The 26,884-nt window shown below is 47.4% G+C and overlaps 1 protein-coding gene across 3 annotated transcripts; it reads left to right on the top strand.

Moving 5' to 3' along the window:
- Positions 1-152: 152 nt before the first annotated feature.
- LOC137438486 (V-type proton ATPase subunit G 1) lies at positions 153-26,884 on the top strand. 3 transcript variants are annotated; one of them, XM_068133584.2, is made up of 4 exons: positions 153-276; positions 5,992-6,105; positions 21,914-22,014; positions 24,708-25,022. In XM_068133584.2, exons 2-4 carry the CDS (start codon positions 6,024-6,026, stop codon positions 24,873-24,875), a joined length of 351 nt encoding a protein of 116 aa, XP_067989685.1. In that variant the 5' UTR covers positions 153-276; positions 5,992-6,023; the 3' UTR covers positions 24,876-25,022. The 3 variants fall into 3 exon arrangements, with proteins under 3 accessions (XP_067989685.1, XP_067989684.1, XP_078625206.1); XM_068133583.2 differs by lacking the exon at positions 153-276 and adding an exon at positions 2,427-2,495 and having other exon boundaries at positions 24,708-26,884; XM_078769080.1 differs by lacking the exon at positions 153-276 and adding an exon at positions 2,473-2,958 and having other exon boundaries at positions 24,708-25,143.

The raw sequence follows: 26,884 nt of genomic DNA, 5'->3' as shown, positions 1-26,884 counted from the left end.
GATTACTAAAATATCAAGCTATAGAGCTGTGTACATTACTGTATGGTGCTGAGTGCTGGACAACAGGTGTATGGTGCTGAGTGCTGGACAACAGGTGTATGGTGCTGAGTGCTGGACAACAGGTGGAGCCCCTTCCCTTGCAGGGCATTTCCCTTGATTCCACAAATGCCGCTCATCCTTGCTACAGCACACTTTGAATTCCTGCGGCTGTGATGACAAGGCATGGCGCTTGGGATGCGATTTCTTCAGAGCCGTAATGGCTGACACTCCAGGCTGGTACTTATCTTCACGGATAAATAGATGGTCGTTTGTTGGAAAGCAAGCAGTGAGTTTGGTTAACTTCTGACACCATGCAAGATAACTGCTTTGTTCATCAGGCCATTAGCTGTGGCGTACTCTCGCGAGATTGCACACGATCCCGTTACAGGTGGAAGGGCATATGGTATTTGACAAAACACGGAACCAAACACACACATGGAGCAGGAGTACAGCATTACATTATGTACCTCAAGTTCTCTGGAAACCCCCAACTCGGTAGCTCTTTGAATGAAGTTAAGTGTGGTGTTGGCTCATTGCTGTTGTTTTTTGTACATTGTCGACTGTCGAGGCTCATGGTAGAGTGAGAACACAGAACGGAAAGAACAGCTAGAAGAAAGAGAGGGGAGCACACCGACAACACAGCAGGGTTGAGTGACAGCCAATAAAACATGATGGTGTGGTGTTCAAAGAATGGCGATGTGTTCAAAGAATCTGCAGGTGGAGGTGCACCGATGGTGAAAATTTCCTGTCAATCGGACCAACGATTGCAGAGAAAAATCATATTTAATCTGTGCGGACAAAGAAACAAACGGAGAGACACACAAACAGACATGCTCAATCAGGGAGCCATCTTTTTTTTTTTTTGTATACTGAATCGAGGCTCGTGAAAGAGCTAACATTTACTTCACAAACAAATCAACCAGACAAACAAAATATATAAAAAGAGGGAGCGGAAAACAAGATGGGGAGAGAAGGGGAAGCACACAAACACAACATTTGAGAGCAGGCAGATGTGTGAAAGGGAGAGGGCTTGGGGGAGGAGGTGTGGGAAGGGGGAAGGGGGGGGGGGGGGGGAGGGAGAAGTATAAAACACAAGGACACCAAGGACTTCCAGGACAGAAGTTGGTATTTCAAAAAAGTGGAATTGGGGTGAAATTAGCGGGGGTAGAAAAGATCAAGGTTTTGGATGGGGGAAGATAAGAGATGGTGGTGAACAGCTGTTTTAAAGACCTGGAGGGTGGAGTGGGACTGAAGAGAGTGAGGGAGTTTGTTCCAGAGGCGGGAGAAAAGAGGAATGAAGGAGTGAAGGTGAGCAGAGAGTCTTGATTTTGGCAGTTTGACCATAAGAGGGTTGCAGGCAGATCTTGTGCGACCTGTAGGAATATTTGCGGGACAGAGCCCAGAGAGAGCTGGGGGGGCAAGGCCAGAGAGGAGTCGGTAGAAGACGGAAAGACCACCAACCTGCCTGCGGTGAGTGAGTGAAAGGCCCTTGGAGTTAGCTTCATCGCGGGAGATTCCAATGATTCTGACTGCTTTGGTTTCAACAGCGTGAAGACGAGCTAGGTGTGAGGCAGGAGCACCAGCCCAGAGGGGAGAGCAGTATTCCATTGAGCTGCGGATGAAAGCCTTGTATGTGGTGAGGAGCTCAGGTGTGCCAAGGAAGGACTTTGCACGACGGAGGATGCCCAGTCAGCGACTGGCTTTGGAGGCCAGATTTGAAATGTGGTTTTCCCAGGAAAGATCATGGCAGATAGTGCAGATAGTAGATCATGGATGCTGACACATCCTTTGGATATCTACATACTAAGTATGTAATATATCACCTAATATCAACAGACGAAGTACGCTTCTTAGCCATGAGGACTACTATCTATATATTACGTACGTTTCTAAGACATGAGGACTAATATCGACATATTACATCACTTCAAAGCCATGAGTACTAATATATACATACGACGTACGCTTCTAAGCCATGAGGACTAATATCTACATATTATGTACACTTCTAAGCCATGAGGACTAATATATACATACTACGTACGCTTCTACGCCAGGAGGACTAATATCTACATATTATATATCTTCAAAGCCAGAATATTTGTGTCCTTCCCCGTGCACATAATGACACATCCCTCCTTCTCCCTTTACTCCAATCTAGCTTAAAACTCGTGTTTCCCCTCCCTCCTGTCGAACCCCTCAGTTTATGTCTAAATATATCGATTGTCGATGGTCCCGGTGTTTGGAAAATGTTTTCATTTATCTGCGTGCAAGGATCATTTATACATAAACATAAAGTGAAATCCTTTGACACATAAAGTGAAATCGCATGAAAATCAATTATTTTATTAAAGCGCGATAACAAGCGCACGCGTTATCACAAATAAAAAAGAGCGTCGTGACGTCACTACAGCCTCCGCAGGAGCATCACGTGATCAGCTCGTCCCCGTCGCTGAGTAAGAATCGCGTCACGTTTATCTTTTTTTATTATTCCTATTTTAAAATATAATTGTAACGGTTTCAAGCTAGAATATAGGAACAAATGGTCTCTTTAATGTTCTTAATGTATATCGAACGTCGCTGTGGACTCACGTTAGTATAAATGAAGGTCGACGTGTTTTCCTCACGACGTTTTTGTTTTATTTTCTGTATTGTTCATCCGTCCGCGTGTGTTTGTGTTTATTTTTCATTATTCCGAATGGTTCCCGCGGCTATTTTTAATCTTTAAGCTCTCGCTCTTGGTGTGTGTGAGCCGTTGTCCGGCGCGGTCTCTGCACCTGTCCCGGTGATGATTGTCGCGCGCGTTTACATCTAGTCAAGTACAATTCGACGCTCGACGCCAATTCCCATATTGCTTTATTGGGTTTGGAACGACTGACAAGACGAACCATCTTGGGTGTTACTACCGTGCTATCTGAGGTAACGTTGCTCTGTGCTGAGACATTAACAAAATGCAATTCCTCATCCTAATTTATTTAGGATGTTCGTCTGAAGACGACATCAAAAAATGGTAGTGCATTGAACCAAAGAAGAAGAAGAAGCACGTATTACGTCATCAGCCGCCCAGAGCTGCCGAGACTTTTAATAAATATGACTGACAGGATGATAGAGATGACACATTTCCTTTTTATTTTTTTTGTACACAAGATCGAGGCTCATGTCAGAGCTAACATTGATCACAAAAAGACAAACTGACACATAAAACATATGATAAAGGGAGCGGGAGAACAAGATGGAGAGCAGGGACATCGGGAGATCTGTGGGAGGTAGAGGGCTTGAGGAAAGGAGGCGTGGGAAGGGGCGGGGGGTTAGTAGAGGTATAAAACATGGACACTGCGACGACTTCCAGGAAAGAAGTCGGTATTTCAAAAAAGTGGATCTGGGGTGAATTAACGGGGGTAGAAAAGATCAAGGTTTTGGATGGGGGAAGATAAGAGATGGTGGTGAACAGCTGTTTTAAAGACCTGGAGGGAGGAGTGGGATTGAAGAGAGAGAGAGGGAGTTTGTTCCAGAGGTGGGAGAAAAGAGGAATGAAGGAGTGAAGGTGAGCAGAGAGCCTAGATTTTGGCAGTTTAACCATAAGAGGGTTGCAGGCAGATCTTGTGCGACCTGTAGGAATATTTGGGGGACAGAGCACAGAGAGAGAGCTGGGGGAGCAAGGCCGGAGAGGAGTCGGTAGAAGACGGAAAGACCACCAACCTGCCTGCGGTGAGTGAGTGAGAGACCCTCGGAGTTAGCTTCATCGCGGGAGATTCCAATGATTCTGAACGCTTTGGTTTCAACAGCGTGAAGCCGAGTTAGGTGTGAGGCAGGAGCACCAGCCCAGAGGGGAGAGCAGTATTCCATTGAGCTGCAAATGTAAGCCTTGTATGTGGTGAGGAGCTCAGGTGTGCCAAGGAAGGACTTCGCACGACACATTTACCTTTGAGCTCTCTAGTCCGGGTTCGATTCCAGACTCGACTGTAAACTACCACATGGTGTTTCACAGACGGTGTATTGCATCATCGTGTACCACGGTACCTCGCATTACCTGATGGACAATAAACACAAGAGTAGGCATGTTATCACCGACACCCTGAACGAATGACAAATGCCTGCCCAGTGTACCGCTGGAAAGGCAATGGCAAACCACCTACTGCAATCCTTACCCTGTGAGATTACTGAACCTTCCCTCAGGGAACAGAAGAGGGATAGAGAGAGTTGTGAGCTTAATAAATAAATAAATAGCCGAGTGGAGGACTGACGGTTATTTCCCAAGCTTTCTGATAACATTTTAAAATAAATTCCATTAACTTGAGTCGAAACCCCCCTTTTTGGTTCAAAACCCCTTTTAACCCCTTGAAGGTGGATATGTGGATCCGGATGGGGAGCACAACTCCATGAGGTCTTGCTGTCCTGACGCATCGTACCAAATTTGGTCCATAATCGGTTGGGTAGTTTGCGAGATGTTTTAGTCAAATGTTAACGGCCAGACACCGGGACCCACTCAGGTTATTTTAGAGAAATACTCCAAAATAACCTAATGACAATGAGCCATTGTGTGCAGGAGGGTTTGAGGCAGAAGAAAATGACCAGATTGGATATTGACCCACCTGTGATTTACATCCATTTTAACACGGCATGTTTCCCCTTTTGATTGTTGTTTCTTTGGAAGAAGTTGTTTCTTGGGTTTGTTGATCTGGAGAAAGCATTCGATAGGGTTCCACACGAAGTAGTGAAATGGGCATTGAGGAAGTTAGGGATGGAGGAATGGTTGATCAGAGTAATGATGGCAATGTACAAGAGAGTGCGCACAGCTGTAAGGACGAAGGACGGGAACAGTGGTGAGTTTGAGGTGGAGGTGGGAGTGCATCAGGGGTCGGTACTAAATCCACTACTATTTGTAGCTGTGATGGAGGTGCTGGCTCAGAACGTAAAGGAGGGTTTACCGTGGGAGTTGTATGCAGATGATCTGGTGTTGATTGCGGAAAGTATGGATGGACTGAAGGAAAAGATGAACAAGTGGAAGGAATGTATGGAGACGAAAGGTCTGAAGGTGAATATCAGAAAAACGAAAGTGATGGCAAGTGGTAAAGCATGTGGTGAGGTGGAAAGAACTGGGAAGTGCAGGAAGGGTGTCGGAGTGAACTCCATTCAATGTACAATGTGCGCTGAGTGGGTTCATCAAAAATGTAGTGGTCTGAGAGGGTCATTAACCAGTGTGGCAGCAACATTCAAATGTAAGGTGTGCACAGAGGGAGCTGCAGATGGAGGAAATGTTGAGTTGGATCTTGGAGATGGCGTGAAGCTGGAAGGTGTGAAAACATTTTGTTACCTCAGAGACATGCTGAATGGAGAAGGTGGATCAGACTCGGCAATGGTTGCTCGAGTGAGCTGTGCATGGAAGAAATTTCGGGAACTGAGTGGCGTGCTGATGAGGAGGGGAGTGTCGTTGAAGCTGAAGGGAAAGGTGTTTGCTGCATGTGTGAGAAGTGTTATGATTTATGGGAGTGAGACATGGGTAATGAATGTAGAGCAGCAACGAAGGCTGGAAAGGGTGGAAATGCGAATGGTTCGGTGGATGTGCGAAGTATCGTTGAGAGAGAGGAAGACAAATTATGAATTGCGAAAGATGATGGGAATAGAGCCTGTGATTGATGCTGTGAAGGGGAACAGGTTGAGATGGTTTGGTAATGTGTTGAGGAAGGATGAAAGTGACTGGTTGAGAAGAGTGATGGAAATGAATGTAGAAGGAAGTAGAGGACGGGGAAGACCGAGAAAGACTTGGCTAAAGATGGTGGAAGAAAAAATGCGGGCAAGGGGGTTAATATGGGGAGATGCAGAAAATAGGGCAAGATGGAGAAGATTGTCATGGGGACCGCAAGGCTAACCCCCGCTCTTGCAGGGAAAATGGCCTTAAAATGCCTGTTGTTGTTGTTGTTGTTGTTTCACCTTTTGCTCTCTCGTTTCCAGCCTGGAACGAAACCCCACACACCTTTGGAAAGATGACGAGCCAGTCACAAGGGATCCAGCAGCTTCTGCAGGCCGAGAAGCGAGCTGCTGAGAAGGTGGCTGAAGCAAGGAAACGTAAGGCCTCCTCAGTCTAATTTCCCTCGCCTTTGGACACAGCACCGTGCTTCTCCGTGCATTGTCGTTCATCTCCACACTCAAACAGACCGATTACTAATTCTTCGGGAATGGGAAGGCTCGGGAGCAAGGAATGGATAATCCCTCAGGACAGTGCTTCTCATATGTTCGGTCTAGGTGACACCTTTCGCGCAACAAGCCATTAAGTGCCACATTTATTTATTTTAGATCAATAAATTTGATGAGATTAAAACATTTTTAATAACGAAGAGCAATCAAAGATTACAGACCATCACCAAGACTCATTTTGTGTGGTTTTGTAGACGTAGATACGTTGCTAATTTTACATACTTCATATAAGTACTCAATTGAAAAAAGAGAACGTATCAAAGTTATAGTCTACTTTGGCACATTATGTGCAAACCAACAAACAAATTGATCAAAATGCCAATGGTATGGGCAGTAAATGACCCTATTTCATTGTATGTGTGTAAAAAAAAAAAAACCACCTCTCGAGGCCATTTTTCCCCGCAAAGCGGGGGTTGGCCTTTTTCGGGGACCGTGGTTGTTGTTGATGCACAGACTGATCCTTTCAATGACCTGATCTAACATGTTATAATGTCATGTACAGACTGATCCTTTCATTGACCTGATCTAACATGTTATAATGTCATGCACCGACTGATCCTTTTATTGACCTGATCTAACATGTTATAATGTCATGCACCGACTGATCCTTTCATTGACCTGATCTAACATGTTATAATGTCATGCACAGACGTAACGATTTGAAAACGTCTTGGAATTAACAATATATTGCTGCGGTTTTGAGATTGGCACATTGAAGGCATTAAAGGTTAAAGGTTGGCCCCTCATAGTTAGTCACACGAGCAACATATAGGCCCATTTGTAGTATAGTTATGTCTTAGTATGTGTAAGAATAGGCCATTTCCCCTCTTAGTACCTGCGTTGTGTAAAGACAGGAGAGTAGGCCCTATTCATTTTGCGTCCACCCTCCAATTCTACCTCTATGGGCGTAATCCATCCCGCGCCCCATTTGGCTGCCCACTAGTCGAGTAACACGAGGTAGGCCTAAAAAGGTGGGGGCGGCGTTGAGGTCGGGAGCGGCAGAGGCGATGATGGTAAGAGCCACCAGCCAATCAGAGCTCGAACGGCATGGCGTGAGAGGGCGTGGTGAGGCGCGTCTGGTGAGTTCCAGAAGGTTCGCGGGGCGTGCCTATATAACCCGCTGCGCAAAGCCCTGAAAAGGACTAGCGCGGGAACACTTGATTGAGAGGACTTACAAGCAGGACTTGCAGAGAGGGAGCTTGATAAGAGGACTCGCGTACATACGGCGGTGGCAAAAGGACTTACAAGCAGGACTTGCAGAGAGGGAGCTTGATAAAAGGACTCGCGTGCATACGGCAGTGGCAAAGGAAGTGAAGAGAGAGAGAGAGACGAACGTGCATCACTCGCCGTTGTTGAACTTTGACCTTGCATTAGAACGTGCGCGCCAGGAGAGAGAAGAAGGGGCGTTGAACCGTACAAGTACGCGGGCGCAGCCAGACGCGGCGGTAACGCATATAGCGCATTTCGGCCACGCGAGTGAACGCGGCCATGACCGCAAGTGAATAGCAGCCAGCCGCGCCAAAGTCCGCTCCCTACCGTTCGCCCCGTGATAACCCGCTCCGTCCAGGTGACACGCGGCGAGCTCCTGCTTTCACCTACTTCCATCTCCAAGGGACATGCCGGGGGCTGGAGAGAGCTGCACGGGAGCCATCCCTGGACGCGCTAGTGAACATCAACCTGCCCATCAGCAATCCCCGTGTGAGTGTGTGTGTGAGATGGGCCCGTTTGTCCTGGGTATTAAGTATAAGACTGTTGTAAGGATTGCTCTGTGTCTCTGCTTCTTCTACCATTGTACATTGTAAATAATAATAATTAAACTTGTTATTCCTTTGCTTTCGAATTTGATCGCCTTTGTGATTTCTCCATTGACTAAGCGTGGTACGAATAAGAACTGCTTGAATCGGGTTCCACCATCTATAACGGCGCGGATCATGTGTACGCACCCGCTCGGCGTATCACCAACACACGTGGTTCGTGCGAGGCTTATCTCCTCGTTTCAGGGCAGCGCTAGTACTTAGGTAACAGCAAATTTGGTCCTGAAACCCTATTTAGCGCTGTCCGGAAGGGACGTGATAGGTCTCGGGTCGCACCAGGTCAGTAAAGACAAGGGGATTAATCCCCCCTTGGTAAGGGGAGAAGGCTGGCGGCAGATCCGCAACAATTGGTGTCAGGAGTGGGATTTGGAACCCAACCAATTTTTTTTGGACAAATTTGGTCCAAAATTACGAGCGACCAAAATTTAGTATAAGACCCAAATTTTAATTCGTGCCATGGCTAGCCAAGACGGTCGAATGCCGGTGGGGGTAAATGATGAGGAGGAATTAATAACTCAGGACCGAGAGGGACAGTTGGTGGTGGAGGCTGATAAGGGTGCGGCAGCTGGCAAAGACAATGGCGGCACCTCGCACGTGACGAGGGCCGCGCCCGCTGTACCAACGTTTAAGGAAATGCAGTTATTCATGACTCTATTTAAGAAGGAAATGAAAAAAAATGGGGGATCGATTGGCTAATCGAATGGATGCCCTAAGTGACAAATACACCCGGGAAGTAGAAGAGATGGTGGAGGACATTGGGCGCAGGTCGGGCGAAGAGGTCGCATTGGTACGCGACGAGGTAACGCGGTGCGAGGAACGCGGGGAGAGCGAGGTAGAGCAGAGCGTGGCCGGAGTGACCGAGGGGGTATAGATCGCGACTCAGGGTGTAGAAGAGCCGACGGCCGTCGAATTGAATAAAGGAATGTCGGGAGCGCCGGGGAAGGTCGAATTGGAATACGAAATTTTATTGGCGCCAGCAGTCGTCGAGGACAATGAAATGATTATAATTGGAATTGGGGCCGAAGAGACGGCAGAGTTGGAGATTAAATTGAGGGAACTGATGGATGTGCAAAGTCCGTGTTCGCATTGTGATGCCGTGCTTGCTAATCCAAATAAAGGTTTGCAGGTGCTGGTGGAGAAGAGAATCCCGAAGGTGAGTAGGAGTGTGTATGGCGCGAAAATGTTTGGCGCGAAAAGATTTTTGGCGCACTTAGGATCGCGACGTAACCCGGGCGCTCGTGGAAGGTCCATGGTGCGATGTGTGAGGGTGAATGGCGCGCGTGTGCGAACGGCACCGAAGCGTGAGTGTATAACGGAGTGTATGTGGGAAGAGTGTGAAACCGAGTGTGAAACCGAGTGTGCGATGGCCGAAGAGTGTGCGAGAATGCACACCGGAGCGTGTGGTAGAGAGTGTGCAGGAGTGCACAACAGAGCGTGTGATTGGGTGTGTACCGGGAGAGTGCACACCCGTGGTTGTTACTGAGTGTGTAACAGGAGTGTGTGATAATGGAGTGTGTGAACGGCGTGAGTGCGCCTGAGTGGTGTGCACCTGAGTGTGCAAGAGAAGAGTGTGCACAGGAGAGTGCAGTAATGGAGTGTATGGGGGGCGCCTCGGTGTGCGAGAGAGGAATGGGTTGCGTGTCGGTATGAGAATGCGACTCGGGCATCGATCCAGACCAGGGGGTTAGCGCGAAGTGCGACGGATAGCCGACGCGAGCCCTCCGTGCGTGGTGTGCTTTGTGTGCAGCGGGGATCGGCGGGGATCGTTGCCGCGGTGGCGTGCACGATTCGTGCCGGGCCCCGCCCTGTATGGTCGGTGCCGCGCCTTGGCGGGAAAGGCCATCGACATGGTTCAAAGGGAGGAAGGAGAGGTCGGAGCTGCGCCCCCTGGCGGGCGCGGTGCTCCGACCAGGGGAGGTTGGGCCATCGTGCATGGGACCGAAAGGCTCCGCGCAGGGATGGCGCCTGGAACCTTGGCCCAACAAAACCTCCTCCCCTGAATCAAAAATGCCGGACGGAGTCAACCTACAGTAGACCAACCACCCGCATGCATTGCTCGGCTTTGCGAAGCCGAGCTGTGACGACGATGTATTTCCGCACCGAGAGGCTCAAGAATAGTGGACAAATGGCGATAGTGTTGGGGAATGGTGCCCGGTGTGGAGGGATGGTCGTTTTACCATCCCTCATTTTTGTGGCACATGAGCATTAGAATATGGGGTGGCAGTGTAAACTAGCCGAGGGCGGGCTAGGATAATTGTTAGGGCTTTAGAAGAATGACAATAGGAGACCGAGATTTAAGTAGTGACTTTTGTACAGGTAGAGGGGACGTAGAGAGATTAGATGGATGATAATGACGAGGGAAGTGCTTAGTGTAAAGGGAAGACGGGAAAGCACGAGTATTAGAGGGAAGTAGTTAGTTAGATGATGCTGTGTGAATGAGAATCACTGTGTGTATTGAGATTGAGGCGCAAATGAGGCATTGGTTGGGAATAACCAGAGGTGGTGTATGAGTGGTGTATTGAGGATGAATGGAGTGAGTTGAAGGGAATTGACTTGCATGGGGTGCAAGTGGAGGAAAGGTATGAGAGCACAAGAGGTGTGCAAGAGAGCTTGGTGTGTGGAATAAATGGTGTGGAATGAGTGGTGTGGAATGCATGGTGCGAAGGAGTGAATGGGGGGAGATGGACCACTTCACGAATACCCAGGGAGGGTAGTTTAAAGTCAGGTAGAGGGCTTAGGTAAATTGTTTGGATATTGACATCTGTGGTGCAGGAAGTAGTAGGAAGTGCTTGGATGGGTGCATGAGTCAGTGAATGGCTGGGCGTGTGGGCTTTGTTGGTGCGTATGGTTATTGGGGCACTCCGCCACTGGTAGTCTGTCGGCCAGGTGAGGCCGCAGGTAGGCTCTGGGAGCCAGTCAGAGTAGTGTTCAGTGGGGCCCAAGGATCCAGGAGAAGGACCCGGGTAGCCCAATGCCGAGGAGGGCATCAGAGGGGTGAGAGAGCCAGGAGGGGCCTTCCCCGATTTAGGGTAGTCGCAAGGAGCAAGGTAAGCTCGGGTGGCGACTTCAGTGGCGGAGGTGCGCAGGTAGGTAGACCTGCTAGTGGAGCCACACGACCCAGCCCTGAAATTGTGCAAAGGCACAGTAAGAAAAATTGGGGAGTGAGACCCAAATTGGATGGCATCACAGGATGATCAATGGGAATTGGTTTTTAGAACCACATAGTTTAAAGATGCCAATTGGCAGGGCAAGAGCCCGGGTAGTGTAACTGAGTTAATGTTATTAGAGTATAGGTAGGATGAGAAATCTCTTCGCACCATCCACATCCACTCACCAAGGAGACGGAACTCCACACCGGGTTTTGTAAACTGTTGAGTAAGTGAGACGCATCCTGACGTGGAAGTGTGACATTGTGTGTAATTCCATCTCTTCCTTCTTGGGAGGGATTGGAAGACGAATTTGGTTTTGAGGGGGATATGGGAGACAGGACGTAGAGACGAATTTGTAAAGTGTAAATACAGGGAGGGGTAAAGGTACTGTAGTGTAGCCGACGTTGGGGGGGTGTGGACAGTAGGGACGAGTCTGCTCTGCTCGCTCCTCCGTGCCCCTCGCGTTGCATTACCTTGTATTGTGTGTACCTTTGTGTCCTTTCCTTTGCTAACTGTGCTTTGTCTCCCCTCCCCAACCATGGACCCATTTTGGAGGGGGAGTGTGCAATAACACGGAACTGTGCAGCTGTACCTTGTGTTACATATTTATGTGAATGTATGTGAATTACCATTCAGGTCTTTGCTTATCCGGGTGTAGTATATTAAGGGTTGTTGTGGTTGGAGGGTCAGGAGCCCTTCTGAAATAGTGGCCGGAAACGGAAGTGACCGGAAACGGAAGAGGAAAAGACACGAGGAAAAAGGACGAGTATTCTTCTTCCTCGCCCCGCTCCGACAAAAGGGGGGATTGATTGAGCCGGGTGGAAAAGCGGCGTTCCCGAGCCTGTCTGGCGAGAGGAGTTACCGGGACGGATACCTGCCCGGTGGACATCAAGCTGTCGTGTGGCCGTGCACCGACCCAGCGTTTGGCGCCGGTCGCGACACCGTCTAAAAGACGCGTACGGGTCGCCCGTGGGGGCCTAACACGCCTTGCAAGCGGCGTGGGGCTTTTGGCTTGCTTTCCCGTACCCGCTTCGCGTGGCCACGAGGGGCGGCAGCCGGGGTGCCGGGTAGCGGTACGATACCTGCCCGGTGGAAACACGTCCACCCGGGGTTCGTTCAACCGCCCGAGTGCGGCGACGCCGACCATCATCTTGGTCAGGAGGGGCCCAGAGACATTGTGCGGGACCGAGACCAAAAGGGGGTCGTGAGTACTCACCGGGACACACATATATAAGATGGCCATCTTAATCATAGGGAATTGATTGTGGATTGGGAATTGTTGATGGTTGCGTATTGTTGATTGCTCGGGGAAAATCTCCGTGGTTGTGTCATTGAAATGGTATGGTATCATTACCATTGAAATATATCCTTGAACATCAGTTGTCTTGGGTGAAATTCATATGGATTGCGTGGCGAAAGCGCATATATAATACAGCTTTCTGGCGAAGTTCCTCTCACGGTCCGGGGGTCACCGAGACCAGGTATTCACCGAGGGGACCACGTAACAGAATTGGGGGCTCGTCCGGGATCTAAAATTGTATAACATAATAAAATAATAATTTTTTATTAATTAAAATTTATTAATTAATTATTAATTGGTAAATATTTTTTTGAGAAATTGGGGTAAAGTCTTGGGTGAAGGTTAACAGGTGTTAACGATAGGCACCATGGCGTTTGTGGCACAGAACTTTGTGGTAACCCCGAGTGAGGCACAGTTCCGAGCGTTGCTAAAGTCGGACCTCTTGAAATTGGCCAAACATTTTAACTTGGAGGTCCGAACTAATTTGAGGAAGGCAGAGTTGCAGGCCACGGTGATACAATCTATGGTGGGATTAGGAACATGGGACGAGTTAGCCTGGGAGTGGCTACCCGAAGAACCAGAAGATGTTGAGCTCCGGAAACTGGAGTTGCAATTACGGAGCCAGGAACGGATTAAAGAAGAAGAAAGGAAAGCAGAAAAGGAAAGAGCAGAAGAAGAAAGGAAAGCAGAAGAGAGGAGAGAAGAGAAGCAAGCAGAGGAAAGGAGAGTGGAACGAGAACTCCAGGAAAGGTTAGAAGGGAGAAAAGCGGAGGAGAGGAGAGCTGCAAGGGACCTCGAAGCAGAGGAGAGAAAAGCGGAAAGGGAATTAAAGGAACGTGACATGGAGCTTCAGCAAGAAATCAAATTCAAGGAGCTGGAGTTAATGAGAGAACGGGGAGAGGCACCACCCTTGCTGACGGGGTCGACACCTAACCAGAAAACCTGGGATGTGGGCAGACATGTGAGGCTGGTTCCACCGTTCAGTGAAAAAGAAGTCGCGAAATTTTTTCCACACTTTGAGAAAGTGGCTCGACAATTAAACTGGCCGGAGGAGGCCTGGACCATACTCGTGCAAAGTGTGCTGGTGGGGAAAGCTCAGGAAATTTATTCAGCGCTACCAATGGACCAATGTGCAGATTATGAGGTACTGAAGACGCACATCCTCAAAGCGTATGAGTTGGTTCCGGAAGCTTACAGGCAAAAATTCAGGAATGCCAGGAAGAGGGAGAGTGAGACCCATGTGGAGTTTGCCAGAGTGAAAGAAAACATGTTTGATCGGTGGTGTGAGTCAAAAGGAGTCGGGAAAGACTTCGAAACATTGCGGGACTTGATCCTGGTGGAGGAATTCCAGCAGTGTGTCCACGAGGACTTCAAAGTGTACCTGCAGGAAAAGAAAGTGCCAAAGTTGTGGGACGCAGCCACCATGGCAGATGATTATGCCTTAACCCACCGAATAGGGGTCCACGAACCTAACTCCTCGCCTAGATCTCCGCAGGGGAGGTGGGGAACAGCAGGTGCGGAGAACGACCATACATGGCGGCGGCCTCGAGATGATTATGGGGACAACTATGATACCCCACCTGTTCGAAATCAGAGGGATGCGGGCCCAAGACAAACTTATAGTTCGGGGGGCCCGAGGCAGACCACGAGTTTTTCCTCCGGGCCTACTTGCGCTTTTTGCAAGAAACCTGGACACTTGATGTCCAGTTGTTACCGCAGGAAAAGCGAAGACCCAGAGCGGAGTCCGACTACTACGACTCCAAACGCAATGGCCATTGTGAGAAATCGCCATCAAAAGGGTTACCAACCATTTATTTCAGAGGGGTTTGTGTCACGGGATGGAGCCTCGACTAACCGGAAACCGGTTAGGATATTGAGGGACACAGGGGCACATCAATCTTTAATGCTTGAAGGCATTTTGCCATGGTCCGAGGAGACGGCAACGGGGGATAGTGTTCGTTTACAGGGGATCGGGGGCGGTGTTAGTGCTCCCCTTCATGTCATCCATTTGGAGTCCGATTTGGTGTCAGGACCGGTCACCGTCGGTTTACAAGCCACGCTTCCTGTAGAGGGTGTATCTGTGGTTATCGGGAATGATTTGGCCGGGGGTCAAGTTTATGGTAACCTGAGGGTTGGTAAAGAACCCAGCAGGGAAAATAACACCACACCAGCTCGGGATGGCGACAAAAGTGCCAAGTTATTTGTAGGGGGACTGAACTTCAAAACAGAGGAAGAAGTTCTGACCTCTGTCTTCAACAGATATGGGCCGCTGGTGGAAGTGCGGTTGGTAAGAGACTGGGAAACGCAACAGTCAAGAGGGTTCGGCTTTGTCACGTTTGCCAGCACAAACGACGCCAGAGAGGCAGAGAAGAATTGGAATGGCAAGGATTTGGAGGGTCGGACCATAACAGTAGGGAAGGCATTTCGTAGGCGTCGAGAGGTCTACAGGAGAGGACAACTGGGCGGTAGTTTTGGTGGTGGCCGCAATCGATATTATTATGGAGGCTCCCTGAGTTACGGCAGCTCCCGAAGGAAGGATTGTCAAAGTAGTGGCCGAGAAGGAGACCGCTATTCATGGGACTACAGGGACAAGCGGTCCCACCATAATTATTAGGGAAGTTCTGAGAAGTTGAAGCACTGAATGCGGCAGAGCCGCCGAGCCAAGATTCCTACACGGATTAACCGTGAACGCCATTCCTAAAGGCGTCCATGTAGTGAACTTTCATGCACGGACTAACCGTGAACTCCACGTTCCTCAAGGCGCCCATGTAGAGAACTTTCCTGCACAGACTAACCGTGAACTCCACGTTCCTAAAGGCATCCATGTAGTGAATACTCGGCTTGGCCTCCCGGAAAAAAGTGCTATCGAGTTGCTTAACTTTGGATCTTTGATCAACCCCTTAACCTTCATTCACAAGAAACTGACGGTCAAAGTCAGAGGGTCATGAGATGGAGTTTGATTTGGCAGGGACAATGTCGTTGCTGGTGCTTAGTCCAGAGTGAGTAATCTGGAGGGGTTGTGGTGAAATTTTGGTTGCTTTATTTTTAAGTGATAACTGTGCCCGGGGGGAACTGATAATGTGGGGGGGGGTTGAGTTATCTGGTTTGTTTCTCCAAATTGGCCGGCAAAGAAAGTTTTCGCTGGGTTCAAACTTTCTTTCTTGAAGGGGGGGAGTGTTACATATTTATGTGAATGTATGTGAATTACCATTCAGGTCTTTGCTTATCCGGGTGTAGTATATTAAGGTTGTTGTGGTTGGAGGGTCAGGAGCCCTTCTGAAATAGTGGCCGGAAACGGAAGTGACCGGAAACGGAAGAGGAAAAGACACGAGGAAAAAGGACGAGTATTCTTCTTCCTCGCCCCGCTCCGACAAAAGGGGGGATTGATTGAGCCGGGTGGAAAAGCGGCGTTCCCGAGCCTGTCTGGCGAGAGGAGTTACCGGGACGGATACCTGCCCGGTGGACGTCAAACTGTCGTGTGGCCGTGCACCGACCCAGCGTTTGGCACCGGTCGCGACACCGTCTAAAAGACGCGTACGGGTCGCCCGTGGGGGCCTAACACGCCTTGCAAGCGGCGTGGGGCTTTTGGCTTGCTTTCCCGTACCCGCTTCGCGTGGCCACGAGGGGCGGCAGCCGGGGTGCCGGGTAGCGGTACGATACCTGCCCGGTGGAAACACGTCCACCCGGGGTTCGTTCAACCGCCCGAGTGCGGCGACGCCGACCATCATCTTGGTCAGGAGGGGCCCAGAGACATTGTGCGGGACCGAGACCAAAAGGGGGTCGTGAGTACTCACCGGGACACACATATATAAGATGGCCATCTTAATCATAGGGAATTGATTGTGGATTGGGAATTGTTGATGGTTGTGTATTGTTGATTGCTCGGGGAAAACCTCCGTGGTTGTGTCATTGAAATGGTATGGTATCATTACCATTGAAATATATCCTTGAACATCAGTTGTCTTGGGTGAAATTCATATGGATTGCGTGGCTAAAGCGCATATATAATACAGCTTTCTGGCGAAGTTCCTCTCACGGTCCGGGGGTCACCGAGACCAGGTATTCACCAAGGGGACCACGTAACACTTGCTACACCTGTGCGGCACCCCTGCTGCATTTTGCTGCACCACAATACACCTTATGGACCACACGTTCTGTGGCCTTGCCTTTTTGCTGAGCAGTCATTTGCTGCAAACTTACCTTGCACCTGCAGACGACTTGTTTTAAGTGGCATCGATGTCACGCAGTCGGACCACATGAGATTGGCCCTGCTGGCAATAAAAACGGACCCGGTTTATACGTTGTATTCTGGTGTGCCAGGAAAGAAGACCTTTAAGCTTTTTTTATTATTGCACACTGAAGATGAAGCAGGAAGCAAGAAGATGCAGCCAAGCAGCAAATATGACATTTGAAATGTGAACTTTTTGTGAAATGTGTTATGTGTATTGGTGCCTTGCTGTGCTTTTTCTCCCCTCCAAACTTCTTTCCAAAAAGAACAGGTCCTGGCTTATAGAAATGTAAATAATTAGGTTCTGTAATTGTAAATAAGATGCTACCCACCGGCTTTATGTTTAGTTTCAAAACAATTCTGCAATTTGGTTAGCTGTGGGTGTGAGTCGGTTAGAGTTAGTTACACAACGCAGTAGGTGGGACATATCTAGTGTTGTAAAACTGTCACATACAGGGAGTTAGATTAAATGTTAGAGGGGAACCACATCTAAGTGTCACACGTAATTTAAAAACTAGTCCCAAACCTCTCAAAACCGGTCGTTCTCACTTGTGTGGGTTCGACTTGGGGACGAGTCTGGAAAGGGAGGGTGGCAGTGCTGCGGTTTTGAGATTGGCACATTGAAGGCATTAAAGGTTAAAGGTTGGCCCCTCATAGTTAGTCACACGAGCAACATATAGGCCCATTTGTAGTATAGTTATGTCTTGGTATGTGTAAGAATAGGCCATTTCCCCTCTTAGTACCTGCGTTGTGTAAAGACAGCAGAGTAGGCCCCATTCATTTTGCGTCCACCTTCCAATTCTACCTCTATGGGCGTAATCCATCCATCCCCATTTGGCTGCCCACTAGTCGAGTAACACGAGGTAGGCCTAAAAAGGTGGAGGCGGCGTTGAGGTCGGGAGCGGCAGAGGCGATGACGGTAAGAGCCACCAGCCAATCAGAGCTCGAGTGGAATGGCGTGAGAGGGCGTGGTGAGGCGCGTTTGGTGAGTTCCAGAAGGTTCGCGGGGCGTGCCTATATAACCCGCTGCGCAAAGCCCTCAAGAGGACTAGCGCGGGAACACTTGATTGAGAGGACTTACAAGCAGGACTTGCAGAGAGGGAGCTTGATAAGAGGACTCGCGTGCATATGGCGGTGGCAAAAGGACTTACAAGCAGGACTTGCAGAGAGGGAGCTTGATAAGAGGACTCGCGTGCATACGGTGGTGGCAAAAGGACTTACAAGCAGGACTTGCAGAGAGGGAGCTTGATAAAAGGACTCGCGTGCATACGGCAGTGGCAAAGGACGTGAAGAGAGAGAGAGAGAGACGAACGTGCATCACTCGCTGTTGTTCAACTTTGACCTCGCATAAGAACGTGCGCGCCAGGAGATAGAAGAAGAGGCGTTGGCCGTACAAAGTACGCGGGCGCAACCAGATGCGCCGGTAATGCATATAGCGCATTTCGGCCACGCGAGTGAACGCGGTCATGACCGCAAGTGAATAGCAGCCAGCTGCGCCAAAGTCCGCTCCCTACCGTTCGCCCCGTGATAACCCGCTCCGTCCAGGCGACACCCGGCGAGCTCCTGCTTTCACCTACTTCCATCTCCAAGGGACGTACCGGGGGCCGGAGAGAGCTGCACGGGAGCCATCCCTGGACGCGCTGGTGAACATCGACCTGCCCATCAGCAATCCCCGTGTGAGTGTGTGTGTGAGACGGGCCCGTTTGTCCTGGGTATTAAGTATAAGACTGTTTTAAGGATTGCTCTGTGTCTCTGCTTCTTCTACCATTGTACATTGTAAATAATAATAATTAAACCTGTTATTCCTTTGCTTTCCAATTCAATCGCCTTTGTGATTTCTCCATTGACTAAGCGTGGTACGAATAAGAACCGCTTCAATCGGGTTCCACCATCTATAACGGCGCAGATCACGTGTACGCAACCGCTCGGCGTATCACCAACACATGTGGTTCGTGCGAGGCTTATCTCCTCGTTTCAGGGCAGCGCTAGTACTTAGGTAACAGCGAATTTGGTCCTGAAATCCTATTTAGCGCTGTCTGGAAGGGACGTGATAGGTCTCGGGTCGCGCCAGGTCAGTAAAGACAAGGGGATTAATCACCCCTTGGTAAGGGGAGAAGGCCGGCGGCAGATCCGCAACAATATATTAAAGTTGTTTGATTTAAAGTTGATATGTGAAAAAAACCCCGAAGGTACAGACAGGGTGGCTAACTTAGACATAACCCACATTTGAGGTAAAAATCAATCAATGGTTAAACTCAACATGTGCCCAAGGCCACAGTAGTCAAGCTCTTCGGCCTTGCAGCACAACTCATATATCTCAGATGATAATGGAGCGAAACGTGGACGTCACCGAAACTCCAAAATTGACGTGGTGGGAATAGTTAGACAGGACAGTTTGTGGTGGACGTGGTGGGAATAGCGCCACCTTTGGTGATAACCGGTATTACAAATCATATTCCTTTATTTTGTGATATGGACGGAGTACGATATGTTGTGATCAATAAAATTTCTTTCAAAAATGACAAAAATTGCAAAGTGTGTTTCCAAGGCTGTGCCGCATCACATTGCCCACCGAACTGTGCCGATAAGGGCATTCCCACCCAGAGGGCGGGAGTGCCCGCTCGTGTAACCAATGGCAGCCGGGCGCATTGACAAAACCCGTGGTCTGAGGTTCCATACAAAAAAACTATAAACAGGCTTTAACTGCAGAATGTCACCAACATATATCGAAAAAGAAGAAGAACCACATTTAGAGGCCATTTTCCCCCACAGAGCAGGGGTTGGCCTTTTCAGGCACCATGGTCCCCTTTTTGAAGCAATGTTTTATGGCCAGATGCCCTTCCTGCCGCCAACCCTGTTAGTCGCCTCTTGCGACATGCAGGGAATTACCAGTGAACGGGTACTCAATTTGCCGACCTCGGAAGGATGACCGGCTGAGTCAACCCCCCTGGTGTTAATTCAGTGATCGACCGGGATTCAAACCCAGGATCCCAAGCCGGCACCCTAACCGCTAAGCCAACACCAGTTTCTATCACCAACATATATAATACTCACTGACACAAAGTCAGAAAACAAGAGCTTCTCCAGTTCCTCCGGGAAGAGACGTGGCTAATATGAGGCATGTTTCAGGAGGTTGTGCTGGAAATGTGTCGATGTCGAGTTAGACCAGATTTACAATTTATTGCATTGAGTTCTGGACACCTTTTAGCAATGTTATCGGTGCATTTGGGAGCGCAAGTGCAGTGGATCGATTTCACAGAAATGGATAATTAGACACAGAGGGTAATAGATATATTGGAGGTGAGTGGGCATGTATGATGGTGCAGGTGTTTGGGGTTGTTGCCCCCCAATCCCTACCTGTGTTTTCACAAGTTAACTCATCCATAACGGTGTCGGCTTAGACAGTAGACAGTTTGTCTCCCTCTTGGTGTTGTCAAAGGGTTTCAGTGCAGTCAACATGGATAGACTTGTACTTAAATATATATATATATATATATATATATATATACACAAAGAATTAAGTTAAGCACCCCCCCCGTTTTTTTACAACCTCGCACATTACAAGTTTGTTGTCGTCAAAACAGTGTAATATACCCATGATATTGCTATATTTTCTGGAGAAGTGATATTATGGTCACATAAAAACATAACAATCATGCCGTTTTCAATATTTTATTCTGAATAATTTAAGGTGAAATTTTTTGGGAATTTTAGGCATATTTTCACCTCAATTTAAGTATGGAGCTATAGGTCCATCACGGACAGTGTGGATGACGTTTATGTTTTCTAACGTACAGTCATTGTTCTGAGAAGACCTCTAGCGATCTTTGCGTCAATAACGTGTGTAGGACCCACGTGATCGGATCACTGACTCAACCAATCACTTTTTTTCACTTTGATCACTCAATTTCATCAATGGATAATTGCTAATGTCATACCAATCATTATTTGATCTCACATACCTTAGAATATATGCCAATGTATACATATACACAAAGAATATATATTAGGGGGTGCTTACCTTAATTCGTTGTGTAGGGGTGCTTAACTTAATTATTTGTGTATATATATATATATATATACATATATATATATTGTTGCGTATCTCCGGGAATGGGGAGGTACCTGAGGTGGGTGAGGCCTCGACCTCAGTCCACGAGTCTACGGGGCCGTCGTCCGCGACTATGCTCGCGTTCGGCGGATTGCCAAGCAACTTCAGCTGCCGAGCCCGCAGCTGCGCGTGGAAGGGTTAGCGGTCACAACCCCGATACCTTCGGACACACGCAGCCTTGAGGGCGGGGACTGAACCCCGCACAAGTCACACTTCTTTCTGACGCCCGAGCGGTTGTGCGTCGCGTGACCCGTGCCGTTACACTAAGCGTACTTCGGACCCGATTGAGCGGTTTTAATTCGGGCGATGCTAGGTCAATGGATGGAAAATGACAACGACGGCCAGGTTGGAAGTACCAAACACAGTATTTAATTACAGGTATGTACCGAACAGAGACAAAGCAGAGAATCTTAGCAGCCTTACCTATACTCCCAGACAAGGGCCCTCATTCGTTCGGGGAAGGGGGAAAGGGTATGCGCGGGGAAGCGCGGCCGCGTCTTGGCTTCGCCCGGATGGGCTCAGTCGTGCAGCGAACGTGCGAGGATCGGCTCGGCAGACGCTTTACGCAGGGCTGCCCGCTCAGTCGATCAGCACGGTGGACGAAGACACCAGGAATCGCTCCAATCCAAGGTGCCAACTGCAGGAGACGATCGCGGGTTGCCTTCATTCGCGGGTTGCCTATAGGGGGGTTGCCTTCATTCGCAAAACCATAACAATATATATAACAAAGAACCTGTCTGTACGGACTGGTTATTCCCCCACTTGTATGATGTCTGTGGTATATTGTATGACTTGTAATGGAGGCCTAGACCAGATGGCGCTTTACGATACATATTTACATGGAAAAAAACTAGGGTTCTCCCCCACCCTGAACCCCAGGAGTTATGAAAAAATTTTTATCACCCAAAACGTTCCCGTGCACACCCCGAATACAACCACCAGTTTTCAACTACGTCCAATGGTTTGGGAGTGTGTACAAGTCAAAACAAACACAAAACCAGACACTTCTCAAATTACATATGATATGATAAATTATATGATAACGTACGATTCTTTCATTTTTTTATGCTTCACCAGGAAAGGCACGGAGGTTGAAACAGGCCAAAGAAGAAGCCCAAGTGGCAATTGAGGCCTACAGGCAACAGCGGGAGAGCGACTTTCGTCAACGACAAGAAGCGGTAAAACGAGAGACACAGTGTTTTTACTACGAACCTAATATGATGCCGCACATACAAGTGCACAACGGTTACGGGGAAAGTTTGTGTTTGTAATTTTGGAGTGGGCGGACAATTTTTCAAAAGTATTAATCCCAAGATTAAACTATCCGAAACGACAACAAAATTCAACCACACTGTATGTACAGTGGACATAGCACAATGGAAGAGCACCCATTGGACAATTAAACAAACATCGCCAGTCGCTAGTCAGGTTCACTATGTTTTTTCGTTCAACATTTTTTGAGATTCGCAAAACTATACATTTTTGGAATATTCAGAGCATGAGGAATCCAAAAACGAATGTTGGCATTTGCGTAGACACCTTTGCGAAAATGACACTCAGGACAGTGATGAAGATCTGTAAAAGCATATTCCTGAATGGTATAGACCTCGTAGATCCTGTGTATAGGACTTATAGTTCAATCTGATACTAACAAGGCTGCTTTCTTGCTTTATAAACCCAAACCTATAACTTCAAAGGACTTGCAATATCATGTATTATGTAATACAGTTATATCACAAATATAAAGACAATGGTTTTCAATTACCTTTGTTTGCTGCTTTTCTATAGTCCTGAGCACTATTTTGAGGCCTTTATTGGATTCCTTGACCCAGAAAACATAGGATTAGTATATTTAATTAAGTTTCTAGGTTGGCTAGAAGCCGAGATAGCGCAAAATATGTATTTTATGGCGGCCATTTTGAAAATCCAAAATGGCGGCCATGCAGGTGTCTGTGCAAATGCCAACATTGATTTTTGGATTCCTCATGCTCTGAATATTCCAAAAATGTACAGGTTTGCTAATCTCCAAAAATTTTGAACGAAATTATATTTGTTAACATAGTGAACCTGACGAGCAGCATGGATGCTTAAAAACAAGCACAATATTCATTCATAAAAACAAAAATCACACCGTAAAGTCATTGAAAACAGACTATGATGAAGCTAAACCAAAGTACCATATGTCACCTTCATGAACTATGCAAACCAATTGCTGGCAATCCACAACTACCAATGTCATTGACCTTTCTGAAGCAGGTGGCCTAGATAGTCTAAACGAGTGCTGCCTCGACACCTTCAATTCACAGCAAGTTATTTCATGTAAAAAATTTTACTTGACAATAATAACAACTTTACCTCAACACTAACGGAAGTGGCTGAAACAAGAATGTACGCCAGGAACCTCAACAGTATTCGGTGTTGGGCCACCCTGGGTCGTCGTTTGGAATATGCATATTGCACTGGGATGAAATTACAAATTCAGCCTGATGGTTGCATCATTTCTGAAGTGGGACTGTGCTGCTAGTGCAGTGGCCCTTACTCATTAGGGCAGGAATTTAACCAGGTTGTCATAGCAATAACCTCTTTGTGAGAAACCTTAGGGTCTTCAATGACCACTAATTCTGACTGTCATGGAGACCTATGTATGGCAACGGGAACAGAGAAGGCCACGTCTAAGATGAAGGGATGAAATAGACAAAAATTGGGGAAGAGTCAATTGGAACAACGAAGCAAGAGACAGAGCAACATGGCGTCAGCATGCTGAGGCTTTCATCCAGCAGTGGAATGAAATTCGCCGATGATGAACTAACGTTACCAGATGGAACACCCGAGGCCTTGTGACGCAACATTCTGCTTGCGGAGCACCAATCCGAGAGTTTATAGTCGGGTCACAATCGACCCAAAGATAAGTACGCTACCATGAGCTATCGTATTGGACATCCGACTTGGGTAACGGTATGCAATGGAACATTATCCAGGATATACTTATTACCCTCGCCAGAGGAGGGTATTGCATTTGAGTCCGTTTGTTTGTCTGTCTGTTTGTCCGCACAGAATAAATATGATTTTCTCTGCAACCATTGGTCCGATTGACAGGAAATCTTTTACCATAGGTGCAACTTGACCTGCAGAATTTTTTTATGATAATTATGACGTAATAGGCCACGTGGTTCGGCCGCCATCTTGGAAAAACTGAAAAACTTTGCACCTCTATATCTCCGAAAGCACTGAATAGAAAAAAATTGAGACATGGCTCATTGTAAAGAGCTCTCCATGGGGAATAAAATATGTTAATGATGTCATAGGTGCCTCCATTATGACGTCATAATTCGACAAGTACAAAACTTCATCCGATCAAGATGAAATTTATTGAGCATAATCTAGGAATAAATTAGTTTAGAAAAAAAAAATGACGACGTCATCGGTCACGTGTTTCGGCCGCCATATTTGTTTTAACACAAAAGCCTTAAAAAAACCACTGAAAATACATCCTGGCGAGGGTTTGCAATCTCTGATTGCTCTTTTTCTTGTTTATTTTAAGCGTCTTTGGGCTTCTTGAAAAGCGCTATATAAAATAAATGTATTATTATTATTATTATTATTATTTGTATGTAACCTGTTGGCGCTCGGCTGCTTCATTTTTTATTGGGGCACGGCTGTGCCTCACCAGCTAGGTGGTACTCATTTTGTCTACCTCGGAAGGATGACAGGCCGAGTCGACCCGCAAGGTGTTAATTCAGCGGTACAACAGGGGCATGAACTCAGGAACCCGAGGATCTTAAGCCAGCCACCTTAACCAATAACCCAACACCAGGCTTACCCAGGATATATGATAGAACACATCCTCAGGTTGTTTCCTGTGTTTCTCCAGGTTCTTGGTTCCCAAGGTGACCTGGTTGCTAAGGTGCAGGAAAGTACTACTAGCCAGATCAAGTCGATCGGCAGGACCCATCAGGAGAACCGGGACTGCGTGTTACACAAGCTGCTCAAGGCCGTGTGTGATGTACAGCCAGAAATTCACCCCAACTTCCACGTCTGATCACCAGGACATGACAATACATCCCGTTTAGATTTTGTCCTTCATGTCAAAGTCAAAACCATTTCAAATTGACCTCGTCGTTTCAAACACGATCAGATCTCTGGATGAGAGTTTTGGTTTCAACTTATCAACCCTCACCATCTAGTCCTCTGGTGGGTGTAGTTGCCCCTCACTGTGAATATGACCACAAGTACATGCTTCTCCCTCACCATTCTCCCTGTTGCTGAATGTATCTCTTGTCATTGAATAAATGAGTTATTGAATGGAAGTATTTGTATTGAAAGCGATATTTTTTCTCCATATTTAGCTAAAATGGGGAACGCATTCTGTGCCGAGGCAAATAACAAACGAGCTGCATCGTTACCCGACACATCAACTCCCACTGTGACTTTGAGCAAACTGTGTGAGACAAGCAGTCCTAAAATCTCTTTTTTTGATGACCTCTTCGAAAATACAACCAATTTCAAAGGCTAAGGTATTTCCTATTGGGAGGACGAGTGAAATACCCGTGCTACGCATGGGTGGGAGGCCGGAAGCAAACAGGCAATGCAAATACAGCGAATGCTAAAGCATGAAACCAATAAATTCCACATTACTGTAGCACCTTCAGTCACACGTCAGACATGGACAGCAAGTTCGTGAAGGACTTCCATGTAAAACTTACCCGTACGCAAACAAACGGGTACGTTCACGAATAGAAACATTGATTGTGGATGCGTGGCGAATCTGCATATGGCGATCCGCGAAGTTCACGTTCAGAAAGTAGAAACCATCACGGCATGTCGTCAATTAACTTGAACTCAATATCTCTTTTTTTCATTCCAAACAACATATCTCCAATTAATCACAAAATAAACTTTTAACAACATTGTTAATGTTTCCTTCATTGTAAAAACTACCAAGTCAACAGTTAAAAGGATTTTGAGCCGATAGGTGTTACGGCCTTGGCAAGATCGATGGAGACAGCGATCTGTTAGCGTATACACCACCCAAATAGCTATGTGGAATTCTCTCATGTAGAGATTAAACTCACGTCGTTTGAACTTTGGCCGAGGTCATTATTTACTTTTAATGAGGTTTATATACGAATCAAAAAGAAGGTAATTGGTTTTGGGTCGTCCTTTCCGCATATCTCGTGGGATTGTGAGTTGGAGAGACGACCATGATGGCGGGGAGGGGGTTGGCAGTCTCTCAAGCAGGGATTCAACCTATGTCCTTATAAAAGGTCTTTGTCCAAGGTCACCGAGTCCAATCGGTGCAGCCGTTTGTGCGGCATCCGGGAAAATAACGTTATGCAGGAGTCGAAACCTGAAAATGCTGGAGCCCAAAGCTGAAATTGGAAAAACAATATACCCTATTTTACTCCAGTGGATCCCAGGATTACCCGCCCAAAATATCGTTGCGATCGGTTCAGCCGTTTTTGCGGTACCTTTGAACGGACATTTGGTGAATTCTAGCAAGATGAATAACAAACAAGGCTTGATACTACATCATCCTGGGCAATATCTGCGTTCGTTTTCTAACGGACTACTCATCTCACACCGTTTGCTCTTCAGCAATCACCTCAAACGAATAAGCACGAGAACCAACCTGCTTGCCTCCATATTTTATCCCCATGCCTATTGGGAAAAACCGGCGGGATATTATAATCGGCTCCGTCTTTCTGTCCGTCACGCCGTCTCCTCCTAAACCCGTGGTTCTTAACCTGGGTTCGACCGAACCCCAGGGGTTCAGTGAGCCAGTCTCAGGGGTTCGGCGGAGGTCCTCCAAAACGCATTGCAATTTGTTTTGTTTTTTTTGTTTTTAGTTTTGTATCAATTTTGAATCTTTGTGTAATTACGCTTATTATTAATATTATTATTATTTTGCTATGTATGTTACGAACGAATGGAAATGTTATTTGTAATTGTATTACTTTGTTTGCTTGTTTGTTTGATTTGTTTGCTTGATAAATGTTAGCTCTTTCACGAGCATGGACTCTGTATACAAAAAAAATAATTCCCATCCGA

The sequence above is a fragment of the Myxine glutinosa genome, unplaced genomic scaffold (genome assembly GCF_964187855.1).
Source record: "Myxine glutinosa unplaced genomic scaffold, kmMyxGlut1.1 SCAFFOLD_1085, whole genome shotgun sequence".
Lineage (NCBI taxonomy): Eukaryota > Metazoa > Chordata > Myxini > Myxiniformes > Myxinidae > Myxine > Myxine glutinosa.
The sequence above is the reverse complement of the archived record's forward strand: the minus strand, read 5'-3'. Positions and strand labels throughout refer to the sequence as shown.

What these genes read in the sequence shown, in the direction of transcription:
- LOC137438486 (XM_068133583.2), top strand. Translation starts at nt 6,024, where the DNA reads ATGACGAGCCAGTCACAAGGGATCCAGCAGCTTCTGCAGGCCGAGAAG. An exon ending in GGTGGCTGAAGCAAGGAAAC is followed by an intron (nt 6,106 to 21,913) that starts GTAAGGCCTCCT and finishes ATGCTTCACCAG; the next exon opens with GAAAGGCACGGAGGTTGAAA. An exon ending in TTCGTCAACGACAAGAAGCG is followed by an intron (nt 22,015 to 24,707) that starts GTAAAACGAGAG and finishes GTGTTTCTCCAG; the next exon opens with GTTCTTGGTTCCCAAGGTGA.